Source organism: Triticum urartu, chromosome 5A, assembly GCF_056163025.1.
Source record: "Triticum urartu cultivar PI428250 chromosome 5A, HENAU_Tu73, whole genome shotgun sequence".
NCBI classification, from domain to species: domain Eukaryota; kingdom Viridiplantae; phylum Streptophyta; class Magnoliopsida; order Poales; family Poaceae; genus Triticum; species Triticum urartu.
The window spans coordinates 458062786-458075634 of record NC_141877.1 but is presented as its reverse complement, the minus strand read 5'-3'; the positions used below and the strand labels follow the sequence as shown (position 1 = coordinate 458075634).

The window sequence follows — 12849 nt, the reverse complement described above, 5'->3', positions numbered from 1 at the left end:
ATCGGAGCTCCTTTAATTTTAAAAGGAAAGTCGGATTCTCATTATCAGTCAAATTATATATAACTCGATCCTAAAAACCACAAAACCGTCTCACTAGAACATACATGGGGGTAATTTAGAGGGTTTTTTCTGCCATGTTTTCACTGAATCTGCAACCTTTGCTGGAAGGGATAACAACCCACAAAATCAATACGCAGGCCAGTGAATAAAGCAGCTCCAAACTTGGCAACTGGAAACAGGGAAAAACAAACCATTGCAACAGAAGTGCTTGCATTTACATCACCACAATATTGTTCATACTACTTTAATACAACGTTACATCTAGGCAGTTACACAGTGATGGATGGCACCTCATCAACACGCACCATGCCATGTCCAGGTAAGTTCGAAGGTACTCCACCACATGAAAAGTCGTCCCACATCAAGTTCACCAAAAGCATCCCAGGTTTCAGAACTACTAGTTTGTTAACCAAACGCATCCCAGGTTTCAGAACTAGTTTGTTAACACACCCTTAGTACGACGACCAGTTCACTACATTTCATCAGTATGCAAGGTGCCCCACATTCCCAGCTCCGAATGTGGCGAGACTGCTCGCATAGCCGAAGTACGGCGAGACATATTTATCTTGGCAAATGTGGCAGTAACACGCATGTTCTTCTTGAGCATCATTATGTTTTGCAACAAACTTGTATGTGCTGCAGTCACCAAGAGGGAATGGTTTGTTGGGCTTTGCACCGCTTCCTCTCTTCGGGTTATAGCCGCGGTAGTCTTGTTTCTGGAAACTAACTATGTCAATCATAGCCAGAGAAGTTTCTGAGGCGAGTTGCTCAATATCCCACCCATCGTAAGGATGTCCTGTCTTGTTGCTAATGTGGATTTCACCATACGGCTGAAGCAGCTCTCGTGCATTGCCAAAGAACCCCCGCACCAGCTCCCTGTGCGATCTATAGATCGGAATAAAAGGTTAAGAAGATGATACAAAAGGTGGCTTGCTGAAGCATTATCTTATCAAAAGGGTTCTAGGGTTAACTAAGCAGGAAACCACCAGATCCAAAAACAAGGTTCCCCAGAAATATGGAAAAAAAACATGTATGTAGGCCATGCTGTAACATGCACCTATAGAAAACCATGCAAAATGTCAATTACAGTATGGGCACATCATATTCACTTATCTCTTCTCATCTTTTTCGCACAAAACAGAAACGTTCATACTAGTGCATTATTATTTTATAGATTCACATACATGTTACGGCATATTTTTATATCCCAGAATTTGTTCACATTTTCGAAAATAGGTTGCCACAACCGTTATGGGTTAAAAAAGCAGTGGGTCACGAAAAGAAATTATTGTTCTTGTGGTCAATCATATCAGCCTTACTACATAGGTGTTGACAAATTCTATGCGTGCGACTTATAAGAACAATTTCATGTTGTAAATTGTAACTCAAATGTCTTTCAATTGTGGAGTAAATGAAAAGAATGAACTAGCAAACTACCATAAAGAGGCATATACTGAGCATACATAAGTACATAATTACGGTGCATTTCAAATAACGACGCTGTCAACATGGGAGAACTCATACTAATAAATTTTAGCAGCAAGCAAAAATAACTTGAGGTGAAAAAGCAAAACTGGAAAAGATAACAGCTTCCTTTGCACTCTAAGCAAAAATACCCAAGAGAATAACTCCTAGCTCCTAACAGAGATGTGACCCTAGGACTACTGAACCAACTCTAACTCACAAACAAAGATTATGAGGCAACCAGTTTACAAGAAAAATGACTGTAACTTACAAAATCCAGGAACAATCAATTATTAGCTGTGATAACTAAAGATAACCATCAAAGAGGAGTGCTCATACCTGATGACGTGCATCTCACACTCTCTTCCACTGAATCCAGCATGAGGAAAATTAAAGACAATCCGATCAAATAGTCTCATCTTCAGATCAGTATGTCCCTTCATTGTATTTGCATCGATACCATGCAAAACCGTGGCATGCATTCTCTTCAACCGCATTAAATTTGATTGTGCTTTGATATACTTGCGAGACAGAGCCTCTGCAGAAAATTGGCAACAAGAACAGAAACAAAACAGATAAATATAACAAAGAATGTAAAAATGACCACAAAATCACACTACAAATTATCCCTCTGAGCATATAAGGTAAGTAGGGGCAGTTTAATGCATAGCATATTAAGGCCTCAAGGAGGAATTAGGAATGAAGTAAATAACAATTATTAAAAGATAAAAAGTTGCTAAGGAGCCAAAGAAAAAGTGGTGGTTACATGGAAATAAAAGAGGATGTTCTTTTAACGCCAGCCTGACACAGAGTTTTGCTGAATGTGTGTTCTCACGGGTTAATTCCTAATTCACGTTTCCAAGTTCCAAAGACTTGTTAGGTCCTAAATGGCCCTTTCACCACGAACTTGCTAAATCACTTTTGACATAATGTAGTTGCTGAAAACATAAATTTTGTTCATATTGTGCTGCAGGGTGAGAAACCATATGAAAACAATGCTCATATGCACACACGAAAATTATCCAAATTACAGTGTCCAGAATATCTGATTATACAATGGCAATGAAGAGATAAATAGAAGTATAAATCATGTATCTTAATGTGCCCGCCCACGACAAACAATTTCTGACAGTAACCAACAACAGTCAACAGATCACTCAAATAGGACTCCCAATTAGTTTCGATTAGATCATGAAAATCGTTAACAAATTCAATAATACGCTGATGAAAGTAAGCAAATGGCAGCGAATAACAAGATAGATTTTTCCATCATAAAATCTCTTCCACCTCATTGTATAGCATACTCTATGCTAGCTGTTAAACGACCAGTCAGCAATTTCACAGTGAACTTTACCACAGCAGTATAAAGTAAATCAAATCCTTCTTAATCAAGAGAGGATGCAAAATTCTCCTACATTCCTAAAATTAACATGTGGCAGGTCATGTATTCACTCTCCCCCGCTTCCCCCCTACCCCTCCACCTCCATGGTTCCATTTATCACCGCAATTAGCCAACTTTTTATGGTGATTTCGATCTCCACGGAGTAAAGCACATGAATTCCCTCTATAACCCACACAAAATGGCAAATAGAAGTAGGCCTCAAGCAACACATTGTGCTCCTGTATGCACCCTACGCCTCCAGGATTCCATTTCTTGAAACCCTAGGTCTAACTAGTACTGTTATTAAATGAAAGCAACATTAGTCCTGCTGAAAGAGAGAGCGGAAAGGATCAAACCATAGGAGTCCAGCGACGTCGCGACGATGTTCCGGCCGGTCCCGAACGCGGCGGCGAGAGCCAGCGAGAACGAGAAATCCCCGTCTCCGACGATCAGAATGCTTTGCCCCGATGAGTAGTGGCTCAACCACCTCACGCCCCTCCCCCTCCCCGTCCCCCTCTTCCTCTTCCGCAGCCTTGCCATTCCCCTACACGGCGGTCGCCTAGGCCCGCTCCACCGCCGGCGCTTGGCGCCCCTTAACCCGTCGACGGCGGCCGACGCCGGAACCCCTTGCACCGGCGACTTGCCCCTCCAATCGGGCGCGATCACCGCCGCGGCATTCCCCTTTCTCCGGCTCTCTCCCTCCGCCGGCGAGACCGGGGCGAGCACGCTGAGACCGTGCGTGCGTGGGTGTCTGACAGTGACGCTGCGGGACTGTGGACTGTGGACTCGAGTCTTGTCTTCCTGAAGAAGGCTCCGTTGGGAAAAATAAAGTGCGGTCCTCCGCAGTGGGGCCTGCTTGGCAGGGCTGGGATTCTTTTTTTTCTTTGGATGCTTGGGGTTTTCGTTTTGGGCGTGGGAATCCGAATGTGAAGTGTCCGGTCCGGTCCACGCACAACGCCCGGTCATACCCATACCACACATCACAATTACACTCCCATTTGACAATCTTCATTTTCATACAAAGCAATGCAACATTTAAGATCTACACTACTTGTCATCGGATATGTCGATGACGCGTTCATGTCGGAGCCGGCGGCATCGGGGCAAAACTCCGGCGCGTCCTCCTTGTCGGCGAACAGCTTCTCATGCTTCATGTCCGCTTCACGAAGGAAGCGGCGGTTGGCCTCCACCTCCGTCTCGAAGTGGATGGAGTCGAAGATGGCGCCACCTCCTTCGCTTGCGTGAGCTCGAACTCAGTGAGTGTGTCCTCCATCCTGAATTCCATTGTCGGTGCGGTGCCTCCTCCTCCTCATTTGACGGTGGCTCCTATTAATCATCCTGCTCCGGCGCCACCATCTCCATCCCCACTGCCTCCTACTCCACCCCCACCTTCTCCTGCTCCGGCGCCTCAACCCTCATGTGTTCTCGCAGCTCCTCCTTTAGACTATCCAGAGGCAAGCCAGCCGCAATGCATGTGGCGTGACGCGCGGGCCTCCTCCCAGACACACATCACATCTCCGCCTGGAGGTGGATCTCCCTGGTGGTACTTCTATAACTAGGTGTATTATACAAAAAGGCCTAGTTTGTCATCTTGCACTATGGCCCCTGGCATGTCAGGGATTGGCCTTGCGTCTGCATGGGTAGTGCATGTCATGTTGTGTGTGGTTGTGGCTTTGTGTGTGACGATCGACAAAGTTGTGAGCGCATAGCATGGACTATACACACCACAACAAAATTGTGGAAGGGGGTTGCCCTCACAAGAAAAACATTTTCAAGAAAATTTCAAGACAAGTGGGCTATAAATTAATTCATGTTTCAAACATTTCTATTGTTCAAAATGATCCCTAACAAAAGAAAACAATGCTCGCAAAACCACATGCTAAAGATAAATGAAAACATAAATTGGAAATAAGATAGGGACATGCAACTAGTGGTTTGCAAGTTGCAAAGTTCCCGCTTCACAGTTTAAGTCGAATGACATGAAAAGTTCCCTATGACGACTACTTCATCTTGAAGGCCATTAGAAAAATTGGATTCTCTGGTTACCAAAAGTGCATGTCTGCATTGAGGATGCTTGCTTATGACACATCCGCTGATTCGTGGGATGAGTACCTCTGGATGTCTGAAAGCACAAGCGCGGTTGCCATCGTGAGGTTTGCTATTGTAGCAGTCAAGGTGTTTGGATGATAGTACTTGATGGAACCGACTATCGTGGACACAGCGATGTCCTAAGCAAGAGGGTGGACAGGTATGCACGAATCCCTTAATTGCATGCACTGGAGATGGAGGAACTTCCCATAAGCTTTACACGGGCAATATCAGGGCCGTGTTAAAAAGACCATCATCATTTTTTAAAGCAAGTGCATCACATGGCCTTTGGATTTTGCATGCTTTCTTTGACATATTTATGTCTCACAATGACATCAACGTGTTGGAGCGGTCTCCATTGTTTGTTAGGTTGATTGAAGGACAAGCTCTTCCGTGCAACTATATTATCAATGATCATGACTACAATATGGACTACTATCTGGTTGATGGTATCTATTCTTCTGTGGGCGACCTTCATCAAGACAACCTATGAGCCAGTTGGTTAGAAAGGAGTCCACTCTGGTCAAAAACAAGAAGGAGCTAGAAAGGATGTGAAGAGGACATTTGAAGTGTTCAAAGTTTGTTTTGCAGTTGTTTGAGAACCTGTAAAAATATGGGATCTATTACGTGCAACTATATTATCAATGGTCATAACTACAATATGGACTACTATCTGGTTGATGGTATCTATTCTTCTGTGGGCGACCTTCATCAAGACAATCTATGAGCCAGTTGGTTAGAAAGGAGTCCACTCTGGTCAAAAACAAGAAGGAGCTGGAAAGGATGTGAAGAGGGCATTTGAAGTGTTCAAAGTTTGTTTTGCAGTTGTTTGAGAACCTGTAAAAATATGGGATCTATTCCATGCAACTATATTATCGATGATCATAACTACAATATGGACTACTATCTGGTTGATGGTATCTATTCTTCTGTGGGCGACCTTCATCAAGACAATCTATGAGCCAGTTGGTTAGAAAGGAGTCCACTCTGGTCAAAAATAAGAAGGAGCTAGAAAGGATGTGAAGAGGGCATTTGAAGTGTTCAAAGTTTGTTTTGTAGTTGTTTGAGAACCTGTAAAAATATGGGATCTATTCCGTGCAACTATATTCTCAATGGTCATAACTACAATATGGACTACTATCTGGTTGATGGTATCTATTCTTCTGTGGGCGACCTTCATCAAGACAATCTATGAGACAGTTGGTTAGAAAGGAGTCCACTCTGGTCAAAAAGAAGAAGGAGCTGGAAAGGATGTGAATAGGGCATTTGAAGTGTTCAAAGTTTGTTTTGCAGTTGTTTGAGAACCTGTAAAAATATGGGATTCAGAGACGATGACAACTTGTGTCATCATACACAACATGATTGTAGATGATGAGGGTCAAGAAGCTGCCGGAGGTATGTAATTTGAGTACATAGCTGATCTTATCCAACTTTCAGCTCAAAATCCAGTCATGTTTGAGAATTTTGTCCAAATGCATCAATCGATCCAGCATCAAGCAACTCATGAGCAGCTTAAGAATGGCCAAATGAGCATCTATTGGCGGTTAAAGAGACAATTAGAACATAAGTTGAATTTAAGCCGTAACTGCAGTGGAAAACCACTCCGTCACAAATATAAGATGTTTAAACCTTTTTCTGAACCGGATGTATATATACATGTTTTAGTCTGTTTGTCCACTTATTTTTCTTTGTATGTAGTCTATGTTGAAATATCCAAAACATATCTTATATTTGTGCATAAGAGGGAGTAGAACATGCTCTAACAAAATTCTAGCCACAGCGTGAACCAACCTGTGGTTGGATGGTGGTTCAAATCCTAGACTTGACATTGATGCTTGCATTTTTCTGGATTTAGTTCAGGCCTTCCGGCGATGTGCTTCAGTGGAAGAAAATATTTTCGTCGACTACGAAGGCGTTTGTGGCGACTTCGTCGATATGTGTCGTGTGCCATTCTCTTGAAGGTGCTAGGACGTGCGAGCGTGTTCATAGGATAAGCATATGTGTGTACTAGTTAGTTGCACGTGCTTTGCACGTCAGTACTTAATCAGGCGTTCCTCAAAAAACCTTAATCATGCACAAAAACAATGAATAACTCAGCAGGGCATGACTCACACAACATTTTCATTTTTCAATGAGTATTGCAAAAAAAGGTCCATGAATGTTATAAACAAAGCATAACATAGGAGTGACGATACCATAGACAAATTACTCAGTAATTAATTAATTCAAATATTTTTGTATTTATCTATTCCATGAAATTGCAAAACAAACCAATCGATTTTACCTAGCGTCTGATGCCGATACGGGTGTGCCGGTGATTCCGAGCTAGGAGTGACCTAGAGCCCGGGACTACGCAACAACATTATTATCTGTGGAGGGGAGTCAATAGGTTGATGGGTTCAGGTGGAATGGGGGCACGGGGAGCTCGCCGGAGATGAAATCTAGCAAGGTTTAGAGGGAGGCCGAGGGGGGCAAAGGAGGTGGAGTCGAGCAGGGTAGAGGGCGTGGCGGTGCGTTGTTGGGCTGCTGCCAGGCGATGGTTCTAGAAATAATAACACCACCACCAAAATGAGGAGGAATATGAAATTGTGGCCACTGGACCTGAATCGGATTGTGGACATAACTTACTATAATAAATTGTTTTTAGGCACGTGGGAGATTCAACATTTAAGGGAGTTGTTAAATTTCTTTTTCCTTGCCATTTTATATAGAGATTTTTTCACATGCCCTTTGCCCATTTAGCGAAGCACACATTGTCACTAAAACCCAAAATAAATCATTAATCTCTTTATCCTATACTTGTGTTATATTATTTTGATTACCCTTTCATAAAGATTTCCAACATGTAAAGTTGATCCTTATGTCAGGACCATATAGCGAACTATGCAAAGGTGCGCAGGTGCAACATAACAAAGTATTAACAATGTTTTGAGAAATTTTCTTAAATATCAAAATAATAACAACACACTCATCTTGAATCTAAACACGAAAACGATGATAAAATTATTTTGGGACGTTCTCAAATATGTGATTCGCGTTTTATCTAAGACACGTGTTTTCCTTTATGAAATAATAGTATCATCAACATATATCCGTTCAATTATTGATTTATATAATACAAAAAATCTTCTATTCATATTATGTCCATATGATGTATGCATTTTGGAAGGTTAGAAGCGTAAACATATTTTGGTGGTGATAATACATATTTAATTATGTGCACATATTTCTTTAAATTATATTGACCTTAGAGAAGTTCATAATCCAAAAACTAAGAAACAGAAAATTTTATTGGCAGGTGGACCAGTAGGACATTTTCTTCTTCTTTTTGGCGAACACATCAACACAGATAGGTGTTTTATTTTTTATTATACACGCAAATCGTGGACACTTAGCATTTTGAGGTTGACTTTTCTCTAGAGGTTTCTACGGAGCTGGCCTTTACTTCCCTTTGCAAGTTGTGGTGAGAACTCAGCAGAGTAGGTGTCATTTTTTCTATAGAAAGAATCCACTGGAGTTTACTGGAACGATGTAGGATGGGCCCAATAGTCACATGCTTAGTACCAGTGTGGAGGCTGTCATGAGCGCATGCAGGAGCTGTATGCACCCCCGGCTAATCCCTGCAATAACAGCTGTAGGATTTTCCTATCCAACGGTATATATTGCACTCAAATCCAAGCAAACAAACGTGAGCCATTCGATTGAAATTATCCAACGGTCCATGTTAAAAGTTATTTGTATACTATATAATACTCCCTCCGTCTCAAAATTCTTGTCTTAAATTCGTCTAGATACGGATGTATCTAATACTAAAATATGACTTGATACATCCGTATTTAAACAAATCTAAGACAAGATTTTGGACGAAGGGAGTACTAGTTAGTTGCACGTGCTTTGCACGTCAGTACTTAATCAGGCGTTCCTAAAAAAACCTTAATCATGCACAAAAATAATGAATGAGCGTCCGCGTTTGTAAAATCTCGTAGTCGTTCCAAAGAAAATGCTTACTATCTCTACCTATGTCGACCGTAGGTTAGGGTCAAGTAAAACTGTGACACACGACTTCGAGCCTTCGAGGTCAAGTAAAAAACTCCGTACTCAATAGCACAGGCTCTGGATACGAGTAGATATACACAGTGATCCGTGATGGAATGTCACGTCATGAGCGATAAAGATTACATAAAATAACGGGTCAAGGACGCACACGAGCCGAGGCGAGAGACCTGCCCAACCACTCAAGCATGGGCGCAGTCTAGTAGAGGCATGCCCATTCGTCAACGCAACGTCTCTCGTGTCACATCAAGCAGCTAGAGTCTCCTCTCTCTCCTTATGCCCCATGGCTTGTGCTGAAAAAAGGCGGCAACTACGCGAGATGGACGGGTGCATATGATGACGCAAACCTGAAACCGGCAGCAGCAAGCAGTTGACCCAGCGCGCGCGCGTCCGATCGCTAGCAAACAAGAGGGTATACCTGGCCGGGCCGGGCTTCGGGCCGGGCCTAGCCAAGCCCAACGCAAAAAACCCAGGGCCGGCCCGGCCCAGCCCGGCCATCAGGCCTGTTTTCTGGGCTCGAGCCCGGCCCAAACACGTAAAAGCCCGTCGGATTCCGGGCTGGCCTGGCCCGATCTTTAGAAAAGTGCAAAAACGAAGGGCCCGGGCTGGGCCTGGCCCGGCCATTGGGCTTAAAATCTAGGCCCGAGCCCGGCCTGGAGCAGCGTCGGACCGAGCTGGGTCGGGCTTTTTCGGGCCGGGTCGGGTCGGGCTAGCCGGGCTTCCCATGGCCAGGTATACAAGAGGGGGACCGATAATGCCACACTTACGGACGCTTGCTACGGACCAAGCGATACGCGCTGATGTGGAAACGTCCACGTCATCCCCACGGCCCACCCCTCTCGAGCAGAAAATTTACTCATGCACAACAGCCAGACCGTCCGCCTTCTTCTACCTCGAAAAAAAAGAACAGCCTGCCGCCTCCTCGTTTTCCAGACGGGCCGCTCGGATTCCCTCGCTCCACATTGAACAGATGGCCGCTGGGATTCTAGGTCAGGCAGCGTCGTTGTCGCAGCAGGTCGCAGTCTAAACTGCTGTCGTGGAAGCCGGTCACTGTCGAAGCTTGAGGACTGGAGGAGGTGAGGTTCTAGCCCCAACATTGTTCAATCTTTGCATCTTCCATCTAACTTTTCTCGATCAGATTACAATTGATTTTTTGTTTCAACAGCTATTGACGTCGTAACTGCTCACCGTCAAAGCTTCGACAACGTGGACGACGCTGGGGGTGGAGCTCTTGTGTGCCTGGGCGAGCTCGTGGACTAGAGGAGGTGAGGTTTTTGCCCCAATATTTCGTTATGTTCAATATCTGCACCTTTTATCTAGCTTTTCTTGATCGTGCGGTCGATGTTACTGCATGTTGATCGATTCTTATATTCCTTTCTTCTCTCTGAATCTACATGCCTCTGAATCTACTGCATGTAGCACATTATGTACGATTGATTGTTTGTTCCTACGCATACTTCTGAATGTATACATCATGTATAGTTCATGGTCCACATGCCAAATTTTAGCACAATATGTTACCATCCCCTATCAATTTAGTTATATTGCCTTTGAACAATAATAATGTTTAAAATTTTCTTGATTTATAGAAATGGATGATGGAACTGGTGGTGTTCAAGAATCAAGTGACATGTCGATTTCAAGCGATGATGACACCATTAAGCAACGGAATGAAAGCAACACGGAACTTGAACATGACCTTGGTGAAGCTCAACCAGATGCCTTACTTGGAGACCCTAAATTGGGGATGACCTTTGATATTGAGAATGAGGTGCAAGAGTACTACAACAACTACGCTAAAGCAAAGGGCTTTGGTGTGACAAGAAGAAGCTCAAACAATGATGATAATGGACAACTGAAGTATCTTACACTTTCGTGCTCTCGGTATGGTAAGACTCAGTCCAGATCAAGAAATATGTTGAAACCAAATCCAACAACCGGGTTAGGATGTAAAGCTAAAATCAATATTACCCGTGGTCCTGATGGGAGGTTTCATCTTTCAACTATCATTTTAGATCATAATCATACATTAAGTCCACACAAGTCTTGATTATTCAGATGCAACCAAAAGTTAGACTTCCATGTGCAAGATGCCTTTTGAAGTTGCTTGGACGCATATGCTTGAGAAGTATGATCTTGGTGATAACGAATGGCTTAAAGGGCTTTACTGCCATAGGCACCGATGGGTTCCAGCATTTGTGAAAGATGCCTTTTGGGCAGGTATGTCTACTACACAACGTAGTGAGAGTATGAATGCCTTCTTCAATGGGTATGTTAATGCAAAAACTACATTGAAGCATTTTGTTAGCCAATATTAGAATGCTCTTCGTGATAAAGTTGAGAAGGAGAATATTGCTGATTTCAACTCTTTCAATTCAACCATACCTTGCATCACACACTTTGATATCGAGAAGCAATTTCAATCAATCTATACAAATTCGAAGTTCAAAGAATTTCAAGAAGAGCTAACACACAAGATGTATTGTGATAGGAAGTTAATAGAAAAAGAAGGGGCAATGGAAACATATGAAATAACTGAGGATGTGCTGATTGACAAAGAAAAAGGGTGGAGAAAAGATATTGTATACCATGTACATTTCAGTGAGGAAGAGTTTGAAGTTAAGTGTTCATGTCGCCACTTTGAGTTCAGGGGGATTCTCTGTAGGCATGTGTTATGTGTGCTCGCTCACAAGAAAATCAAGGAGGTTCCTCCACAATACATTCTGGATCGGTGGAGAAAAAATGTGAAAAGAAAACATAACTTCATCAGATGCACATATGGCGGCATGGAAGATACTCATGTTGCAAACCGTTTTGATAGATTGTGCAACAGTTTCTACCCAGTTGCAAAGATAGGCGCCATGTCAGATGATTCATGCAATTCATTGATTGAAGATCTCTGCACCTTGAAAATTAAGTACTCTAGCAGCTCAAGTTCTGAAAATTATAAGGATCAGGTTAGTGCACCAAAAGATCAATTGCGGGAAGAGGCGCCTTCTGATGGGAAGACAACAAGTAAAACTATACTAAGTCCAATAGCTGTTAGATGTGCTAGACATCCTCCTTCATTGAGAAAAGAATCTAAGGTTGATAAGCTTATTCGTCAAGCAAATGAAAAGAAGAAGAAAGCTGAACTAAGGGAGAAGAAAAAGGCTGCACAAGAAGAGAAGAAGGTTGCACAAAAGGAAGCTGAACAAAAGGTATTTTCCCTATATTATGTTATTATTCTGTGAAAATAATAACCCAAACTCGTGCGTGTTTTCTTACTAATTTTGTATTTATTTCAGGCTCGCTCCATGAATTTGAAAAAGAAAACGTCCAATAAAAAGGAAATCATCACACGATGATATTCTAGAACAAGACGTTGTGGAACAAGATGGCCAAACTTGTAGTAGCATGGATGAGGTATGCTTATTTCTCACATTTTTATTTCTAGTAAACTCTTAAACATCCATGTAATTTTATCACTTTCTTTGGAGCAGAAATCATTTGACTTGGGCATTACCAATGGCGAGATAAATCCACCCCAAGGATCAACTACAGTATCACTTGGAGGTTCATCGACAATGGTTATTGTCAGTGTCAAAACCGGCGGATCTCGGGTAGGGGGTCCCAAACTGTGCGTCTAGGCGGATGGTAACAGGAGGCAGGGGACACGATGTTTACCCAGGTTCGGGCCCTCTTGATGGAGGTAATACCCTACGTCCTGCTTGATTATTCTTGATGATATGAGTAGTACAAGAGTTGATCTACCACGAGATCGAAGAGGCTAAACCCTAGAAGCTAGCCTATGGTATGATTGT

The 12849-nt window shown here is 42.8% G+C and overlaps 1 protein-coding gene and 1 pseudogene across 1 annotated transcript; one reads left to right on the top strand and one right to left on the bottom strand.

Moving 5' to 3' along the window:
* Positions 1-253: 253 nt before the first annotated feature.
* LOC125556211 (uncharacterized protein At4g26485-like) lies at positions 254-3685 on the bottom strand. The gene is made up of 3 exons (XM_048718990.2): positions 3262-3685; positions 1864-2062; positions 254-945 (listed from the first exon to the last, which is right to left on the bottom strand). The coding sequence occupies exons 1-3, from the start codon at positions 3443-3445 to the stop codon at positions 543-545; spliced, it is 786 nt and encodes a 261-aa protein (XP_048574947.1). The 5' UTR covers positions 3446-3685; the 3' UTR covers positions 254-542.
* A 6952-nt stretch (positions 3686-10637) lies between these two features.
* Positions 10638-12279, top strand: LOC147971908 (protein FAR-RED IMPAIRED RESPONSE 1-like; annotated as a pseudogene).
* Positions 12280-12849: the final 570 nt, after the last annotated feature.

What these genes read in the sequence shown, in the direction of transcription:
- LOC125556211 (XM_048718990.2), bottom strand. Translation starts at nt 3,445, where the DNA reads ATGGCAAGGCTGCGGAAGAGGAAGAGGGGGACGGGGAGGGGGAGGGGC. An exon ending in GACGTCGCTGGACTCCTATG is followed by an intron (nt 2,063 to 3,261) that starts GTTTGATCCTTT and finishes AATTTTCTGCAG; the next exon opens with AGGCTCTGTCTCGCAAGTAT. An exon ending in TGTGAGATGCACGTCATCAG is followed by an intron (nt 946 to 1,863) that starts GTATGAGCACTC and finishes TCCGATCTATAG; the next exon opens with ATCGCACAGGGAGCTGGTGC.